Source organism: Haemaphysalis longicornis, unplaced genomic scaffold (genome assembly GCF_048455015.1).
Source record: "Haemaphysalis longicornis isolate Haplotype H1 unplaced genomic scaffold, Haemaphysalis longicornis Haplotype H1 scaffold_2, whole genome shotgun sequence".
NCBI lineage: Eukaryota > Metazoa > Arthropoda > Arachnida > Ixodida > Ixodidae > Haemaphysalis > Haemaphysalis longicornis.
In genome coordinates, this window is record NW_027526295.1 from 257,139,251 (window position 1) to 257,158,206 (window position 18,956).

At 47.6% G+C, this 18,956-nt stretch overlaps 1 protein-coding gene and 1 pseudogene across 1 annotated transcript in view; both read right to left on the reverse strand.

Moving 5' to 3' along the window:
* Positions 1-2,089, reverse strand: part of LOC144170956 (uncharacterized) — a 3,731-nt pseudogene extending 1,642 nt beyond the window's left edge.
* Positions 1-18,956, reverse strand: part of LOC144170465 (unconventional myosin-Ie-like) — a 324,760-nt gene that overhangs the window by 248,297 nt on the left and 57,507 nt on the right. The window contains exon 4 of the mRNA XM_077700290.1: positions 3,144-3,238. Within this exon, the coding sequence (XP_077556416.1) occupies positions 3,144-3,238 (95 nt within the window). The remainder of the gene's footprint in view (positions 1-3,143; positions 3,239-18,956) is intronic.

Genomic DNA, 18,956 nt, shown 5'->3' on the forward strand with positions numbered 1-18,956 from the left:
CAGAGTCCCATGTTATGCCTCCACATTGACGCGGCTGCGTACCCCACCAGCCCTTCCAAAAACCTCTTGATTTTTAAAAGGTTCACCTTAGCACCACTTACATCGCAAAACCGCTGTGTCAGCATAATTGCCTCCAAAACACTTTTCTTGTCCGTACAAAAAAAAGGCAAGGTCATCTGCATAGGCTAAAACTTTGACTTCATAGTTTTCCAGTGAGAAACCATGAAGGCACTGCTTCGGAGAATACTAATGCACAGGGGCTCAAGGTACAAACCGAATAAAAGGGGTGACAACGGGCAACCTTGCCGCACGGAAGAACTAATGGGAATAGGTCTAGAGAGTTCGCGATTTATAATCAACCGGGTCGTACAGCTTTTGTAACAGAGAGTTATGCCTTTATATAAGACTTCCCCAAGCCCAGCTGACTCCAGAACAGCAAAAAGGAAAGGGTGGCTAACACTGTCAAATGCTTTAGCAAGATCAATTTGAAGGAGCGCCACCTGCCCAGCACCATCGGATACGAACTCCAGTACTGAACGAGCAATATGGATGTTGGTCTGAATGCTCCGCCCCTGAATACCGCAAGTCTGGTGCGAACCTATCAGACTTGTGATTACAATCTGTAGCGTGCGTGCCAGCACCTTCGCGAATATCTTGTAATCCACGTTACACAGAGATATCGGCCTGTAGCCATCCACGCTTTTCAATTTTTCTGCGTTGTCACTTTTCGGGATTCGTACAGTGTAACCTTGGTAAAATGTAGGAGGCAGAGCATCAAGTTCATAGGCCTTTGTAAAAACCTCGTGTAAGGCAGGTGCCAGAACACTCGAGAATTTTCGGTAGAACTCCGAAGTGAGGCCATCAGGTCCAGGTGACTTATGGGTTTGCAGGTTTGAAATGGCAATTATCACTTCTTCAAGCGTAATTGATCATTCTGCAAGAGCCCGCTCATCGTCACTGAGCTTAGGAAGAGGCTGGAGGAATACATTAAAATCAGGCGTACTACAGGTACCCGTGTTGCCATTAAACAGTTTTTCATAATAGGCCCAAAATGCTCCAAGTATACTGCGGCTATCAGAGTAGCTTTGGCCCCCATACTCAATTTCGTCTATAACTTTTTTCTAGTGCTGACTGCTTTTCATCTCCAAATGCACGTCGTGTTGGCGCGTCCTGCAAAAACCTACGCGTTCTTGATCGAACAAGAGCTCCCCGATATTTTTCAGTCATATGCTGCTGCATTTGAGCTTTACATTGCATATTTCACCAAAAATGTCCCGGCCGCAGCTCTTTCAACCTCATGTAATTGCATCAAGGAACTGCGGAGTTCACGCATGTGAAGTCGCTTCAAAAAGGATGACCGAACCGACACCTTTATAGCTAAGTTCTTGATTTCTTGTTTAAAAAGGTCCCATTTTTGGAAAATGCTAAAGCTTGAAAGTTCGAATGTATCGTTCAAACAAGCTGCTACTGTGTGTTGAAAAAGTCCGTCCCAGAGTAAGCTACGCCCACACGTGGTGACGGGGAGATAGACGGTGTACTCAACGAGCACAGCTGCGGGTCTGCCGCCTGCGCTCATTCGAAGCCCTCGTGTGAAATGCAAACCGCATAATGTATGATAACGGCGTCAGCGAATAATTCGAAGCACGTTCCTTTTTCCCGCACGTGGTTCCCGGTAAAGATTACGGTTGCGTAAGCTACTCCGAGTGCCAAAATACCCAACAGTATAGAAATCAAGCAGTGAATTCAACACGCTTTCATATATAAAAAAGGAGACCGGTATAGTAACTCTTTCAGTTCATACCAGGCTACCATGTAGACCCCGGAAAGTAAAGACACCAAGTAACTTTCTGTAGATCTCCGTGTGTGAATTCAGCTGACGTCGCATGAGTAATCGTTGTGGATGTCGTTCACAGCTTCGCAGTCCAAACACCTTCACAGCGTGGATTGGTGCCACTTTTTTTATACTGTGTTCTGGTTCGAATACGCACACGCGTAGCTCGGGAGACCCGGACATAACACATTACCCGACGTTGCGCTCGCGAACATTGGCAGAAATAGAACGGTTCCGGAAGACCATGTCAAACAACATGTTTCTATGCAAGACCAAACGGTGGACTAGGCTTCCTCGTCCTGCTAGCCTTTTGACTTTCTTTGATTCCATGCTTTCAGCCACAACCAGCCACTTTATATGAGGCTTGGTATTCTAAGCTAGCTTTTCTAATATTTGCATTTATTGGAATCCAGCCTTCAAGCACAAAGAAATCACCATTGAAGTTTTCGTCATTCTATCATGCTGTAAATTTATCTAATTTCTAATCGTTCAGTATAGCCCCTTGTGCGGGGAAAAGCTGTTCATTTAGAAACACCCAATTCGCCCGTATTAGTAAACGATGTCAAAACGACTTTTTGCACTGTGGCTGACGAATTTCAATCGCGTGGATCCCACTTGCATAGGGAGGTTCGCTCCACCGCGTGGGCGTTTCTTGCGGAGCAGGTAATTAAGCTGGAACCTTAAAACAAATTTAAGGCGGCGTTGTCCGCGGTTTGAAAGAAAGCTGATTTCAGATTCGCAAAAAATGGACGTGCCCCTTAGCATTTTGCTGAAAAAAGCATGCGGACTAGCCCAATCTCGCCACGCATGACGTCTTTTCAGCGTTTAGTCCTGCCTTGGTGTACGGTCGATTTCAATTACCGGCGTTTACATTGGAGGGCTATTTCTCGAAAGAGAGAAGTGTGTACCAGTCATTAGTTGCTCCGTCCTTTCAAAGACATGTGTACGCTATATTGACTCTTAATTACTGGCTTCTACTCTGCCCGCTGGCCTTTCTTCCCCGCTTAGCGATGGCAGCTACAGTTTACCTCCCATTCAGCCTAGAGTCGTCTGATATTTCGTTATTCAAGCACGTCTACTTCCGGCTTTTCGGTAATCAGTATTTGCTTTCCTACGGTGAATGCAGGAATCTCGCTTTCTATTTTGACCACCGCTAGCAGAAGAATGAGTTCTGCGGAGAAGTTCTGCGCAAACTTGAGCAGCATCCTCAGGCGTGACTGGAATGGAGACCATTCAGATCGACTCTGTTCACTTTGGCTTGACCTGGAACAAGAGAATGGTAGGGAAAATAAGTTGTGTAATTCGCACTCACGAAATGATGACGCACTGCCCCTCTGAGTCGATGATCATGTTGCGGTACATGGTGTCCGCGAGAGCGTAGATGTGTGGCGGGTTCTCGTAGGAGGCCTGCAATAAGACACCGCCAATGAGACAACGTTTCGCGGCAGTTAATGTCAGTAAACTATATAGAGGATGTCTTACGCGCGCGTATAGAGTTAGACCTGACAGACACAAAAAAAAGCAGCATGAACTTTTACACGGCAACTTCTCGCGGTTGCTGCGGAGAGCTGGAAGCGTTACGCGATCGACTCAGCATTACCATTTTTCTTAAAAGGACCCCGCAACACTTTCGATAAGCGCTTTCACTTTTTCCTTCGCGTCTGGAACCACTGCGAAAGCTATAGTTATCGCCAGCACGGAGTGACACTGCTTGATTTGCTCGTCGTACCAGATACGCCTTCCATTTCTTCTTTGTTTTTGTGGCTTTCTTTTTAAAGTTGCTATCGAAAAGCGTTCATTGCTGCAACTGAAGGAAAACCGACCAACAGCCGCTACATGGCCTTAGTGATTTAATTCGAGCCGTCGAAGAACGTCAAGACCAGGAAAGAGAGCTAAATCTTTTGAGCGAGTTTCGAAGTTATCCGACGGGCATAGATCAGTAACTTTTGGTTGAGGTACTTTGCGACCCCTTAATCTAAGTACTGGGTGTGTAGAGTGCCTACGTTCTGCAAGCATTTAAGATTTCAAAAAAAGTTGAAAAAAGTGCTGCAGGGTCCCTTCAACAGCAAAAAACAAACACAGAAATACAAGGATCACAGACATGTTAAGGAAGCTGGTGCCTGGAGTGCAACGTAATTGTTAACGACAGCTGCTAACACACAAGTGAATCGCGCAATCAAATGCAGATGCACAGTGATCTTTCTTTAGACGGCTTCATAGTCCTTAAAAAGGGCCCGCCGTGATTGGTATTAGGTATCTATGGTACCTTAGGCTCTGCGGAGTGCTAAAATGAACAACAACGGCATATTCGTGAGGTGATTTAAAGGACATGTGTCATAAATGGTGTCGCAAGGCGGGCAATCGTCGCCGGGACGTTCCCACCGGAGGATTCCGGCAGGTGCAGAGGGCCGAGAGAAATGCAGGGCCGTCTCCCATTAGCGGCTGTCGCAGGGAAAAGGCTCAAGGCCCCACGCTAAGAAAATGGTAACGTTGTCCTGACAACAGCGGAAACCCCACTTGCCTCTGACTCGCCCTAGAGTCACCCGTGCCTCGAAGAAGCCGAAGGGTAGTCCCGGAAGCCCACGCTTGGCAGATTACGACATTGTGCATTACGACGGTAGTGCCGGTCGTGTCTTAATGACACCGTGTCACCATGTGATGTTCACTTTGTTTGAAGCCGACTAATGAGTAGTGCCCGAGTAGGTTCACCGTGTTAAGAAGATGCCGGTCTAACGGGGTCCTATTCGTATGTAGGTACATCAGAGTGCGAAATGTTCCTGACATCTGCGCTATATTAGAGCGCAACCTAGTCATCATACACGGATGGGGGTGTGCTCGCGTGCGCGCCACCCTCCGGCGAAGCGAGTTGCGAAGTCGAAGGTGTTATCGTTTGAAAACAGCGCGGAAGACGGGACTGAGCAAGTAATAGACGACACAAGCGCTGACGAACAACTGAGCGATTTAATTCGCAAGAAAATATATACATAAAAACGATGGGAAGAGAAGGAAAGAGACATAAAAATGCGAAAGAAAATTGGTTGATAGCAACTGAATAGTGAGTATGACAATGGTTCCCGTGGCACTGTTGGGTAAGGAAATCGAGTACCTACGTGACTAGTCGTCTTCAAATCGTCACGCGGCGAAAGATTGCCGTTGTCAGACTCACACTATTCAGTTGCTATCAACCAATTTTCTTTCGCATTTTTATGTCTCTTTCCTTCTCTTCCCCTCGTTTTTTATCTATATATTTTCTTGCGAATTAAATCGCTCAGTTGTTCGTCAGCGCTTGTGTCGTCTATTACTTGCTCAGTCCCGTCTTCCGCGCTGTTTTCAAACGATATGATGTACCAACAAGCCCTTCAGTTCACCCTTATGCGAAGGTGTTAGCCTGGCAGAATATAGCCGCGCTGTTCAGCTTTCCAACAGCACAGCATTTTAAGCTTGAGCTTGGACCGGCTGCGTTTGCAAAATGCGTTCGCAAAAAAAAAAAAAAATGCAAAAGAAACACCCAGCGAACGGGAGAGCGCGCCTTGTGAGGAGCGTCCGGTGTCGTCCATGCTTGCGCCCCGTGAGGAGTTCGCCAAAGGAAATAGCAAGAAAACAGCCCACGCGCACCCGCGCCTGAAGTGGGAAGCACAGACGATCGATTCGCGCTACAGGCGCTGAGTCACCGAAGCCGGTTGCCAAGGGTTCTAGGACGTGCTAACGTGGTTCACTTTTTCTTTTCTTTTTGGGAGATGTGAAGATTTGGTAGATGTGAAGATTTGCGCAAAAAACGCCCCGGGCATGCCAGTCATGGAAAACTTTCAGCGGAAAGTTCGGAAATCCATGTCAGGTGCAACAGCCGGGTCAACGACGAAGGGAGAGGAGCCGCCAGCTCTGCTGTTTCTCCAGCCTTGCACCAGTAGCGTAAGCTGCGCCAACTTTTAAGTGCAGAGCACTTTAGGGGCTCGCCTTGTCGTCGTAGCTCGCTCGCTGGACCCAAGTAGAGCCCCACGGCGTTCCGTCGTAGCGGCTGTCATCGCGGCGTCCCACAGAGGCTTCGAAAGCCCAGCGGTTTATATAGTCATAAGCGTTCGAAACTCGTGAAACGCTGGCGCTTGTCATACATCTCCCCGGTTTTTAGCGCAAAGACAACTGCAGGTACATAGGACGCAAAATATACGTAATCAACCGGCAGCGCCCGCGTTCATTTAGTTAGGAACGCTCGTTGGGTTGCTTTTTACGACAGGAAGAGAAAAAAAATCACGCCATATCCACGGAATGAATGATGATAAGTGGGGCGAAGCTCGAGAGGGGGAGATCATCGGTAACCGTAACTCTCCCGTGAAAGTTCGCCCATTACATCATTAAGAAAGACGTAAGACTGTGTGCGTACATTGTACAAGTCAACTTTTATTTTCGGAGTCAATGCTCCCAGGCCCAGACTTGGTGAAAGACCCCGCGCCATCGAGGACTACCCCGCACCTCCACCACAATTTGTCAAGTAGGATGGGACGCAACGGTAAAGAAAGAACTTTTATTTAGGGCGAACTTGTGCCCGAACAAGACGAGAGGAAACGAGCAAAGGTCCTTGAGTCTCGTTCGATCTCCGAGAACGACTGACTGCGTTCGTGGCGTGATCTCTTGCATGATCTCCCCCTCGCAGTGCACATGCGCTCGCGCCTCCGTTGGCGAACACAGACAAGCTCGCGCTCCCGGTGCCGAGTTTGCTCTGCCGGTTGCAGCCGGTTCTTGCGCGTGCAACGCGGCCCACTTTGCGACATCTCCGAAAGCATGCGGCGGTCACGTACCACGAGACACAAGGGATGGACAGACCCATGACTTAAGGAGCTTCGCCCCTAAAAAAGTGGCAGTGCAACGCCGGCACGTGTGGGAGGAAAATCAAGCACACAAAGAACAGACCTCCCGCTGGCGCAGTTTCAGGCAGGGGCGCGCGAGCACTGCGAAGGCGGGAAATTTGAAATGCGTTAAACGAACCTTCGTTGATTTCATCAGGAGAGGAATGAGACAGGGCGGCGAAGAGCGTGATTGGTGGTAAAAGTGAGCGGACAACGGCGCCACAGCCCATTATGGCGAATCACTGCTCTGCCCTTCAGACAGCTTTCACACTGAGTAGAACGGCTTTAATTTTTTTCCTCCCTCTCTCTGCGGTGTTGTCACGTGCATTGTTCCCTGGGTCCAGTGAGAAGGCCGGTTACTGTCGACTGCTCATGTAGGCAGTAACGTCCAAGAAAGAGAGAGGTATCGTCTACACCACTCAGCGCGCTCAAAACGGGAAACCAAAGATTATTCGCAGAACATCAAAACTGTCTCATCCGCTTCACACTTCGGCACACGGTGATCGCCGGCATTGCCCTACCGCAGTCTTGAATACGGTATCGAATTAAACACTCAAAATTTCACTCGCATTAGAATTTAGTAGTAGTCAATTTCGCTTTGCAAAAAAATATCTTCTGCGTGCGTAGTAATTGAATAAACCAAAATTGTAAAGTCACTTACCAAAAAGATAATCATAAAAAATAGGCTGACATCGGTGAAGGTAATCGCAATGAAACGTAGTAACTTTCTGCTGCGATCAAGTTGTAATGTTAATTACTTATCAGAAACATTGAGCTTAATTGCTAAAAACTCATTAGGAAGGACACCACACGACGGAACGCTACGTCCCAAAGTTATTCATAGCCTGAAAAGTTAGCTCGTCGTGTAGTCAAATAAAGAAAATTTTCCTCTCCTTTCACAATAATGAGATAACCTAATATTTGGCGAAATGACGCAAAATAAAACACGGAAGTGTGTCCCCAGACGCCCCTATTCGTATCCACTGACTGGGTGCCAAGACCGACGGGCTACAATGCGGTGAGGAGTAAGAGGGAAGAGCGACATCATCGATCCCAGCCGCGGACGCCGTGTTTCCTGCCGAGGCGAAAAACGAAAGCACCCGTGCGTCGAAATTGCAGTGCACCTTAAAGGTCTCCAGGTCGTGTAGGTTAATCCGAAGCCCTCCCCAGTGGCGCACCTCATATCCCAGGTGTAGCTCCACAAACAACCACAACTTTTTTAATCATCGAAGGTGTAAAAGCCCGTTTTGTGAGCGGTCCCCCGGGTCAGTATGGTGTTTTCGCTCTAACTTGTGGGACTTAACACTACACAAATCCTGAAAGCAGCTGAAATTTTTATGCGCTAGTCCGAAGATCGAAAGTTCGGCTGGAAACACGCCGCCGGGGACCAAATTATAGGCGCAGCCCCGCTTTGCTGCAGCCTATACAAAGTCATCCACAGCGTCTCCTGAAATCGATTAAAAGCGGCGATGTTGCCCGCTTATCTGACCGCAGAGTTTCCGCTCAGCTCAGAGTGCAGCCAGCCGGCGGCGATCGCTTGACGACAGTGATGAGACGACCGAACGGATTTATGATACGCGACGCGTGGAACGGTCGAGTGCTTTGCGATCGAGCAGCCAGGTGCAATAAGGCCGCCGCGCCCCACACGGCAGCCGGCGTTTACGCAGGCGCGTGGGATGAACGCCGGGCCCGCTCACTCGGCCTCCCTTCCGCCACGCTTAGTTCGGGATCCTGGGTTCTCGAAATTAATGTTTTACTGTACCGGAAGTCTTATTCATAAAAGACACTTAGCTCTCTCTCTCTCTCTCTCTCTCTCTCTATATATATATATAATATATATATATATATATATATATTATATATATATATATATATATATATATATATATATATATATATGCGCTCACGCGTCGACTGCAGGATACGAAAGCGACCTCCTCAAAAAGGCACGCTAGCAAATTTAATCCAAGATCCCGGTGCTGAAAAATTCGAACGAGAGAGAGGGAATCTCTGTTCCTGCATTCGTCTTGTTATTGCGGGCATGAAATATGGAACGGAAGCAAAATAACAAAATATGCGTGAACGGGAGAGTATCGCTAGTTCAATCACGCCCAGAGGAGTCGTAAGTCCGAGAAATTTACGAGAAAAGACGTTGAGTCATTAACCTTCGATATTGTCGCGTGTTCCCCATAAAGGGTGCTTAGCACAGATAACGGCCCAATGACTACCGCAGTGTATCCGTAATTCTTACCTTCCCCAGTACACCAATAACTCACTGTTCTACGATTTGATCGCAGAGCACTCTCCGAAATATTTTCAACAAAATTTACAGGTACGAACGTTGAAAACGGGAGCGATCTTTGAGTAAACCTTGATTCGGAGAGGGACACGTCACGACAGCGATCCGCGCCCGAAGAACATTATTTTCCCATTATTCATCCGGAACAAACGCCCTGCACGGAATCAATTTGCCGACTCGGAGCTGGAACGGGGACGGATCAATAGTTTACACTGCACGGTAAGTCGATGGCGTTTGGCATGCAATGCTGCGCCTGTCTAAGGCCACAAACAACGCAGAATTCGCAACAATACCGTCGACATGTATGCGGTTTTTCGATTTCAGTGCCGAAACATTAAATGGCCAACTGAGCACGAAAGCGACCGTCTGGCGCCTGAAGCTCGTATGATGGCCCAGAGCTGAGAGGAAATGCAAATAAATAAATAAATAAATAAATAAATAAATAAATAAATAAATAAATAAATAAATAAATAAATAAATAAATAAATAAATAAATAAATAAATAAATAAATAAATAAATAAATAAATAAATAAATAAATAAATAAATAAATAAATAAATAAATAAATAAATAAATAAATAAATAAATAAATAAATAAATAAATAAATAAATAAATAAATAAATAAATAAATAAATAAATAAATAATATTGTTAAAAGTAAGCAAAATGTGTAAATGAATGGGAATATAGCCTAAGGCCTCCGGAATGTGAGTCGATCACGCACCCAAGGCTCCACTACGGCTTAATGGGGATCGGTGAATCAACCGGGAGCTTCTGACGACAGCTGGGATCGTCACTGGGCAATCCCCTTGAGTAAACAAGTAATGTGACAATTGTGGGCGGGTACGATGACGTCGCAGTCAAATGGAAATTGGCGAAACGACCGTTTGGTGGTCAAACGGAGCTGTGCAATAGGAAGTCGTGTACAATCATCTTAATGCGTTTTCCATATTCGTCCCACACCATTTCCCTCCCCCAACTGTCTTTCGTGCGGTGCTCTAGCCACCATGTCGCACTCCATGTGGGCATGTCCTAATTATTTCTTCCCCTCCATAGCGTGTGACGAGCAGTGGCAGGTGGCGCTGGGTAGCTCGGATCCGGGAATCCAAATCTCCCTGGTGAACCGAGCTCAGGACGGTTCGGGCCGCCGTTCAGGCAGGATATGCGTAGCCAGACGTAAAAGCAAGAAATTTTTCCTTATCTTCGCATCATTTGTAGCTTGAGGTAGAGGGAGACCACAACGTTTCTGTTCTACCCAAAACGCTCGCGTACAGGAGAAAAGCATCAATTCGTGAACCCTCAGTCGACAGCCAAGCATGATGGGAGAATTGGGGGAGGAGAAGGGGGAGATTGGTGAGCCCGGCGTTCATCCCACGTACCTGCGTAAGCACCCGCTGCCGTGTCAGGCGCGGCGGCTCTACTGCACCTGGCTGCTCCATCGCAAAGCAGCCGACCGTTCCACTCGTCGCGTATCATAAATCCGTTCGGACGGCTCATCACTGTCGTCAAGCGATCGCCGCCAGCTGGCTGCACTCTGAGCTGAGCGGAAACTCTGCGGTCAGATAAGCGGGCAAAGTCGCCGCTTTTAACCGATTTCGGGACACGCTGTAGATGACTTTGTATGGGTTGTAGCAAAGCGAGGCTGTGGCGCGCAGCGGCGTCTATCAGCTATGCATCATAGCCTGGGACATCTACACAAAGTGTTCCGTTGCTTGCAGAGCTCCCCACAAATTATAGCATAGAGTGTCATACTGACCCGTGGCCGCTTACCAAACGAGTTTCCTCTTCGATGATAAAAAAGGGGGATTTTTACGCACTCAGTCCCCAGGAAAGCTACGGGGCACGCCATAGTGGAGAGGTACTGATAATTTTACATTACCTCGATATAACGTGCGCCGAAATCTCGACACACAGGCGTTCCCGTTTTTCTCCTCAATAAGAAAGACGAATTGATGACGTCACTCTTTCCTTTCACTCCCCACCATGAGGGAGTGCTTTATTGATACAAAAAGTTTAAAAGAAGTGGACTGGGGATATTTTGAACTCATTTGGAGTTCACCAGCATACAACCCAGTCCGGGGAAAGGGGAGAAGGGGAATGAATGGGGATAGGTGAGAACAAATGAGGACAGAGAAAGAGGGAGAGAGAGGAAGAAAGATAAAGAGTGCGTAAGGTTGGCCGGCAGGCATTGGGCTACAGCCGTTGTATGAGGTTCGTCTGTTCGAGGAAGGCCAGGAAAAGTCGGAATGCTTCCCGCCGGATGGAGTTGGGGCTCGTGTGTTGATTCCTCTGTCATAGGAATAAGTAAAACACGGAAGTGAAATGCGCAGCGAAATGTGCAGCGAAATCTGCAGCTAAGCCTGATTTGCGGGTCGGCGGCTGTCTTGTGGGTGTGCTTGGAGAGCGACATCCTGCTGGCGGATCGCTTCGGCAAAGGTTTACTGGCGTCATTTTCGTGATGGATATGATGTCAGTGAAATCTTGGGATATCGGCGAATAAAACACGTTCGTGTTAAAATATAACACCCGAAAACTAACAACCATAAGTATAACGTACTCTTTAGTACTAAAGGTAGCTTCCCCTCAATAAGAGCCCATGTGCAGGGGTGCACCCTTTACAGGCCGTTTTTTTTTTTCGGTGTACTCGCGTCACTTTCGTGACGGATATGAGGTCAGCGAAATCTTCGTGTATCCGGGAATAAAAAAACTTTCGTGTTAAAAAGCGCCTGCCAGTTTGTACCACAGCTTTCATACAACGCACAACAACAGAACCGCGCTAAACCTATATTTACACCTTTTTTATCAAACAGCTGGGAAGATCTTTTCTGAAAAAAAAAAAAGCTTTTTAAAGGCCTTCGGTGAATTGTTTTCGTTCTGTCTTACTTTTTATTTTCTCGGATCGTTAAGCGCAATTGTTCCTCCCGCGAACAAAAAACAGGCAAACGCAGCCCCAAACCCCATTGAGGAGCCGTCCTCTGTTCTACTGTCCTGCAGCGAGCTCGGACAAAGGAGCCCTAACGAGCCGGTGAAGGTCGCCGCCGATCAAGCGCGACCTTTGACCCAAAGCACTCGTTAACGCTGTTTGTCCTCTCGCCTTTATTATCTTCCCCATGTCTGCCTCCCCGGTACACCGCCACGCCCCGCGCCTTCGCCGGCAGTACTCCCTGTCTGCTTATACACACCGTGCTCCAGGGCATCAACACACCGAATTTCTTCGCCGGCTGACTCACCCATTAGGAAAAATTGCGCCGCTCCCGTGAAGGAGCGCAACGTCAGCGAAGGAATTTGCGCAAGTCTAACGCCAGCGCCGACGCTTGCGTAAGCCCGCCGCGTTGTATCCAACCGAGGCGCTTAAGCTACGCTCTTCTGTTTGCTTTTATTTCGTTCATCAGCCCGTGTCTTTTTGCCCTGTTACTGTTGCACTTTAATCCCAGTTTGTTCCTACTTTATCTGTTTGGCTCCCGATTCCCCAATTACGCGCGGCTGTTCTAAGGGGAGAGGAGCCGAGACTTTTGTTTGAAACGATCCGATTCTCTTTTGCCACCTCAGCCCTCAAGTTGTTGTTTTTTTTCTTTCGAATAAGGCCACGGTTACGCGGATGGGAAAGAAAAAAAAAAGCAATGAAAAAGCGTTAGTTGCGGTAGGACGAGCTTAACTTTGTACATGGAGCTGGGTCTGTTCGCAAACATAACGAGAAAAGCGCAAGACACCAGCAGGGTAAAACTAAAAGATAAATACACGCGAAAGACAACAAATAGAGAAAAAAAAAAGATACTAAACGGGACCCGAGGCTCTACTTGCGGCGTAGGCAACACTGTGAAAACGGAAATAAACAGTCGACGTCGAGGCAGGATGAACAAAATGTACGAGAAGCCCTAAGGGGAGAGTCATATGAAGCTGGGAAATGTACGGTAAAACCATCCAGAATTCGAAAGCAAGATGACGTTTTCAAACAACCTGGCCTTCGTTTGAGAAAACGCTAAGATGGAAGAAGCAGATCTAAAAAAATCTGCAGAAATTCAGAGAATTGTCTACTTATGCATAGCATTCTTATTCCGCTTGTCTAGAGTGCGAGTTCTTTACTACCAAACATAGCTATGAGTACCGAAAGACGTTGAATTATTGCATTATTTTTAAGTTTCCTTTTGATTCTTTTCGCCAATGATGTAAATTTATACCATTATAGCGACGAACTGTTCTCACTTCGATAATTACGTTTTAGTTGCGGAGCACCTTTGGACCGCACAATGTCCGTCCGCGTCCGTGCGCATAGCATTTACAATCGCAAAAAAACACACAGGCACCGGTAGGATTCGAGCCTGCGTCTGGTAGAGCAGACAGAGTTAGTGTCAGTCATCTTACCCATTGGGCTACGACCGTGAGTCAGCACCCGCGAGTCAAACGGCTTAAGACCTTAGGACCTCCCAATGTCCGTCCGCGTCCATCAGTGCGCGCACCACCATCAAGCGAAATTCGATTTGAGCCGTGAGTTGCAGTTTCATTTAGGGAATAATCAAGGTGCATCTCACGGCTCAAATCGAATAACGGTCGGGGCGCAAATCGCATGTCATTTAGAGTGCCCGTACTCCGCACCCTCACCATCATCCACGGAGTGGAGATGCTGCCATTTTTCCTTTTTTTTTTTTTGAAGATTCAAGTCGTACTGCAGAGCTTGTCCGTTTGAGCTATTTTTACTTGCATTTCCAACGCTATTTTGCGGGCTTTTTTGTTTAGTTTTTTTATTTTGGGGGGGAGATGTAAAACATGCATATTTTTTACATTGTCAGATAATTTTTGTTTTCTATTTTTCTTCTTTTTTCAAAATTCTGTCCGAACAAAATATCTCCGTTTACGCTATTCTAAGAATTAAAGGTGTTGATTCCAAAAAAATCTTCATTTTTGCCGAAAAGCAGGGCGTTGCATGCACGGTCCTGGCTGTGGGGATACTCGGCAAGGAATACTACGTCACATTTTAAAAAATCTTGCACCCCTCCGTGTAAAGATGACGATGGTTGAACGCAAAGCTTTCTCGTAATGGATTCTTTGGTTGTTCAATACCCCATTGCGAGTATGTGCTACTCTGAAGGGACGCACTTTTCTGGGATACCCGCAGTAACTATCGGGTGTGCACTGCGTAGGCTGAACGTTTGGGTTTGGGGTGTACGGCGCAGCGCGAATCGGTACCTGCTGCTTCACGTTCGCTTCGGCCATGTCGAAATGGAGCGAACGGATAGACGCCGGCTTCATTGCGCGAGGGACACATGCTCGATTCCGGCCACGGGAAGCGTTGTTTCTTTCCCTTCACCCACGATCATTCATGAACAATGACAGAGAAAGTTGACTCCCCTGCAGGGTGCACTAGCGTACAACGGCATCAGTAAGGACTCTAAAGCTTCGCTTTTAAACACAGTGTTTGGGCATAGGACGGTACTGACACCACAAACCGAACGTATGAAACGGCTACATGATCACGCAATGCGACGCAGATAATCCCAAGCAAACGTAACAAAATATATATATATATATATCTGCAGAAATTCAGAGCATTGTCTACTAATGAAGCATTCTTATATACCGCTTGTCTCGAGTGTGAGTCCTTTGCAGCCACAGTTTTTGGTATTTCTACATCCTGTCCGACCAATTATCTCCATTCACGCTATTATAACGATTGCAGGTGTTACTTGCGAAAATCAGCGTTTTTTGTAAACGGGCGTTACACAGTTCACCATTTTCCGTAATTTTTGGTATTTTTCTTATTTTTGGTGTTTTTGTTTAATTCCAGTCGACTCATTATCTCCATTTACGCTATTACAACAATTAAAGATGGAACTTCCACGATATCTGCATTACTGTGGAAATGCTGCGCGTTACGCGGTCCTGGCTGTGGGGGCACTCGGCAAAGAATGCTACGCATTAAGAACTGCAGACGCCCGGCTGCGCCAACCACGGAATTTCGCGTGAAAGCAGCACACCTTCTCTCTGATCAAGCCTCGTCCGATATCCGACTGCGTATACGTGCCACTCCCTAGATATGTAACTCTTGGGTAAGCTTCAGAGTGCGCACACAGTATCCAGAGTACAGGCACAGGTTTCATGCAGTCAATCCTCCTAGTGCTTGCGCTTCAAGTAATTTATTGATGGATACAATGATTCATTGATTGCTTGGTGCACGGCCATTCATGCACAGCGGGCGGCAGCTGCTGCAGCAACGTCCGCTGTCTCCAGCAGCATACATTCCTGCACAAAGTGTTTTTACTATGGGGACGGGTGCTACTTGCCGAGTATGTAACAATTTCGCTACAGTACAATAAGTGCCAGCCACTGTCGACCACCAGCCGGAGCTTAGGCCTGACCATTCTCTTTGAAATCTCACGACGGCAACCAGTACTTCTGCTTAATGTACTATCGTAATAAATTGATACGAACAGCGGTGCGCGTGGTTTTCGGTACATGCTGCGCTCCCTGGCGACGGGCCATGTATGCACAGCAGGAATAGGTTGGGAAAGCCCTCTGGTAACTTATTCTTACTGCGCAGGCGCAGCCCCTCGCTTGTAATGCGAATAACATACTAAAAACCACGCGCACCGTTGTTCGTATTTCAATTTATCACGATAGTACACGGGTACTTTTCCCGGGTACGGTTTACATGGGTCCTATTACACGGGTACGGGTTAACGACTTTAGACCTCGAAGCGTGACGTTAGGTTTAACGTCCTAAGTTTAGGCTTAACGTTAGGTAACCTTCTGGTTGAGCCTTACACGTGCCAAAGCATCGGCACACTCATTGTACGCCGTGCTGCAAGTACCGGTTGACTACGTTGGGCCTCAAAGCGCGACGTTAGGCCTAACTTCGGGACAGCGCACACCCGCGTCGCCCTTCCCTTTGCCTCGCATGAACCTTTCCGCAAGCGAGATACATACTGGAAAATACTGGAGGCTTCACCGAGTGAGAGATTTTCTACATCCGCGAAATCAGCCAACGTGGGCTATTAGAGAGAGAGAGAGAGAGAGAGATAGAGAGAGAGATAGAGAGAGAGATAGAGATAGAGATAGAGATAGAGAGAGAGAGAGAGAGAGAGAGAGAGAGAGAGAGAGAGAGAGAGAGAGAGAGAGAGAGAGAGAGAGAGAGAGAGAGAGAGAGAGAGAGAGCTCTTTAATGCGGTCTGGAGAGGTCAGCTCTGCTAGCGGCAGTGCTTGCTACGCCAGATGGGGATGATTACAATGCAGTGAAGTTAATGTGAGAGATTGGGAAGGCCACAATTAGAGAGAAAACTAAAGTTAAATGAAAAATGTCACGCAATGAAATGCAAGGAAAAAACTCTAAATAAGCCTACGCAGTAAAAACTAGGCTAACAGCCCTGAGAACGATAGCTGTAAAACGACAGCCGAGGAAACTGTAAAGGAGAAGAACGATTTGAAACTGCAGCGTTAAATTCAAACGAGAAAACGTAAGCAAGGCTTGAATGTGCCGTGTACAGCCTATAGAGTTTCGTTACTAAACGACTTCGACAACGGCTGGTGCTCGATCCAGAGCGCTTGCAAGTACGAGCGAGGCACGCGAATTGTGATGACGGCATAGCGCCAAGCAAGCCAGCAAGCAAGCGAGAACACTGAAAGTATTGAAACGATAACGGAACGAAAAACAATAGCCAACCAAGAAAGAAAACAGGCGCGGTTAAAACGAAAGAGCGCAGGGCGCCAGCCGGTTCATATGATCTTTTTTACGAGGGAGACAGAGAGAGAGAGAGAGAGAGAGAGAGAGAGAGAGAGAGAGAGAGAGAGGAGAGAGAGAGAGAGAGAGAGAGAGAGAGAGAGAGAGAGAGAGAGAGAGAGAGAGAGAGAGAGAGAGAGAAGGGAGGCGAATGGACGCAAAGGCAAAGCACCAGATAGGTTAATAAAGACCTTGTGCCGAAGTAGAACCAGGCAACGGTACACGGAGGAAGGTGGGACGTCGCAGAAAGAGCGTACCCGGGGAAGCCATGCCGCCAAATCGCCGTTACGGCCCGTGCAGCTTTAAGGGCGTCATGTGGAATGCGACTGACTAATCTAGACCACCCGCTAACTCGAGATAAAACCTCGCGCACAGGGTGTTTTTTGCTTTTGCCCAGCCGCGCGGCCAGGCTTCGTAGTCTTGTGTTGGAGCACAATAGCAGTCACCATGGCATATAATGGAAACAATCACTAATAATATCGCTACTACCGGTAGAAATAGTAGCAACAAACCTGAACAACAGCTATTGTGGAAACGGCAGTACTTTGAATTAATCACGCACAATAGTCATTCGCTCCCCGAAAGGATAGAAATTACTCAACCAGGCGCGTGTAATTTAAGGCACTGTCGTCAAACATGAGTTAAACAGGAATACACCAACAAAACCCCCTTTTTTCAGCTCTATCCGGGTAGGAACAGCGCAGGCAATTTGCTGAAGGTTCTGTTCCAACAATTCACAGGCAATTACACACGACATAGTCCACTCCCCTCGCAGTTCCTGACAATGTGCACTTGCGCCAGGCAGTACGCACACAGATTGCTGTGAGCCTACATTCGCTCTCATGGAATACCGTGCTCATTTGCGCAGCCTCTTCAATGCTTTGCAATTGACGAAGAAAAATTCACGCGATCTGGCTTTTCAGTTGGGAAGAGAGAATCGCAAACCTTAGTTCCGCGTCCATTCAACGACAGCTGGCAGACGCCGCCTGCACGGCGTCGAAGATCGTTTCCTCCCGCGAAGTGTATAATCAGTGCAATTACACGGATCGCTGAGTAAGCAGGCGAACATCTGCAGGTTGAATCGGGATGGGAGCAGAAGACTTGACAGCCTCGGGAACGTCAGAAGGTGCCTGCTCCGCAGCGGCATTGCGGCGGTTGTTAACACTAACCTAAAGAACAGCGCGCCGTTTTAGGTACGGAGCACCTTAACACCGCACAATGTGCGTTCGCGTCCATGCGCATAGCATATACAATCGCAAGAAATCACACAGGAACAGGCAGGATTCGAGCCTGTGTCTGTAGACCAGGCAGAATTAGTGTCAGTCGTCTTACCCATTGGGCTACGACCGTGAATTCAAACGGCTCATTCCCTCGCTTGTAACGGTGCGGAGTACCTCCAATGTCCGTCCGCGTCCATCCGTGCGCACACCGCCATCAAGCGAAAATCAAGCGAAATTCGATTTGAGCCGTGAGTTGCAGTTGCAGTTTCATTGAGGGAATAATCACGGTGCAACGCACGGCTCAAATCGAATGACGGTCGGGGCACAAATCGGCTGTCACTCGGGGCGCAAATTAGATGTCATTTCGAGTTCCCGTACTCCGCACCCTCGCCACCATCCACGGAGTGGAGATGCTGCCATTTTTATCAGAGCAAACCACACGGCAGTAAACTAAATGATGGCGTGGCGTGTATATACGGTACATGGGTGCGTGAGCGTGCTCCATTAGCTGTGGTCAAATGCCGCGTTATTTTCGATTTCTTCAGAGAAAGGATTTGCACTGCAGATTAAAAAAGAACATGGCAACGGAAACTAACTAACGCTGATTCGACTGGGTTTCCGGAGAGCGTTTTGTTCGGTAACTAACGGTAGGAGTGCGGAGAATAACACTGGTATTCTGAATCCCTCCTCCACTCAATCGACTTCCCCATGCATAAACATTGCAGAATCCTCCCCTCAGCCGAGTGGAGTGTGCGTGCGTGTACGTGTGTGTGTGTGTGTGTGTGTGTGTGTGTGTGTGTGTGTGTGTGTGTGTGTGTGTGTGTGTGTGTGTGTGTGTGAGAGAGAGAGAGAGAGAGAGGAGAGAGAGAGGAGAGGAGAGAGAGAGAGAGGAGAGAGGAGAGTGAGAGAGAGAGAGAGGAGAGAGAGAGAGGGAGGAGAGTCCGACATCATTGCATATATAGTTCATATCACAAGCTAGCTTGCAGCACTGTGGAGGCTACATTGTTATCAATAGTGCGCCCACTGAGGGCGCCTAATCCGCCGTGAAGGGGGT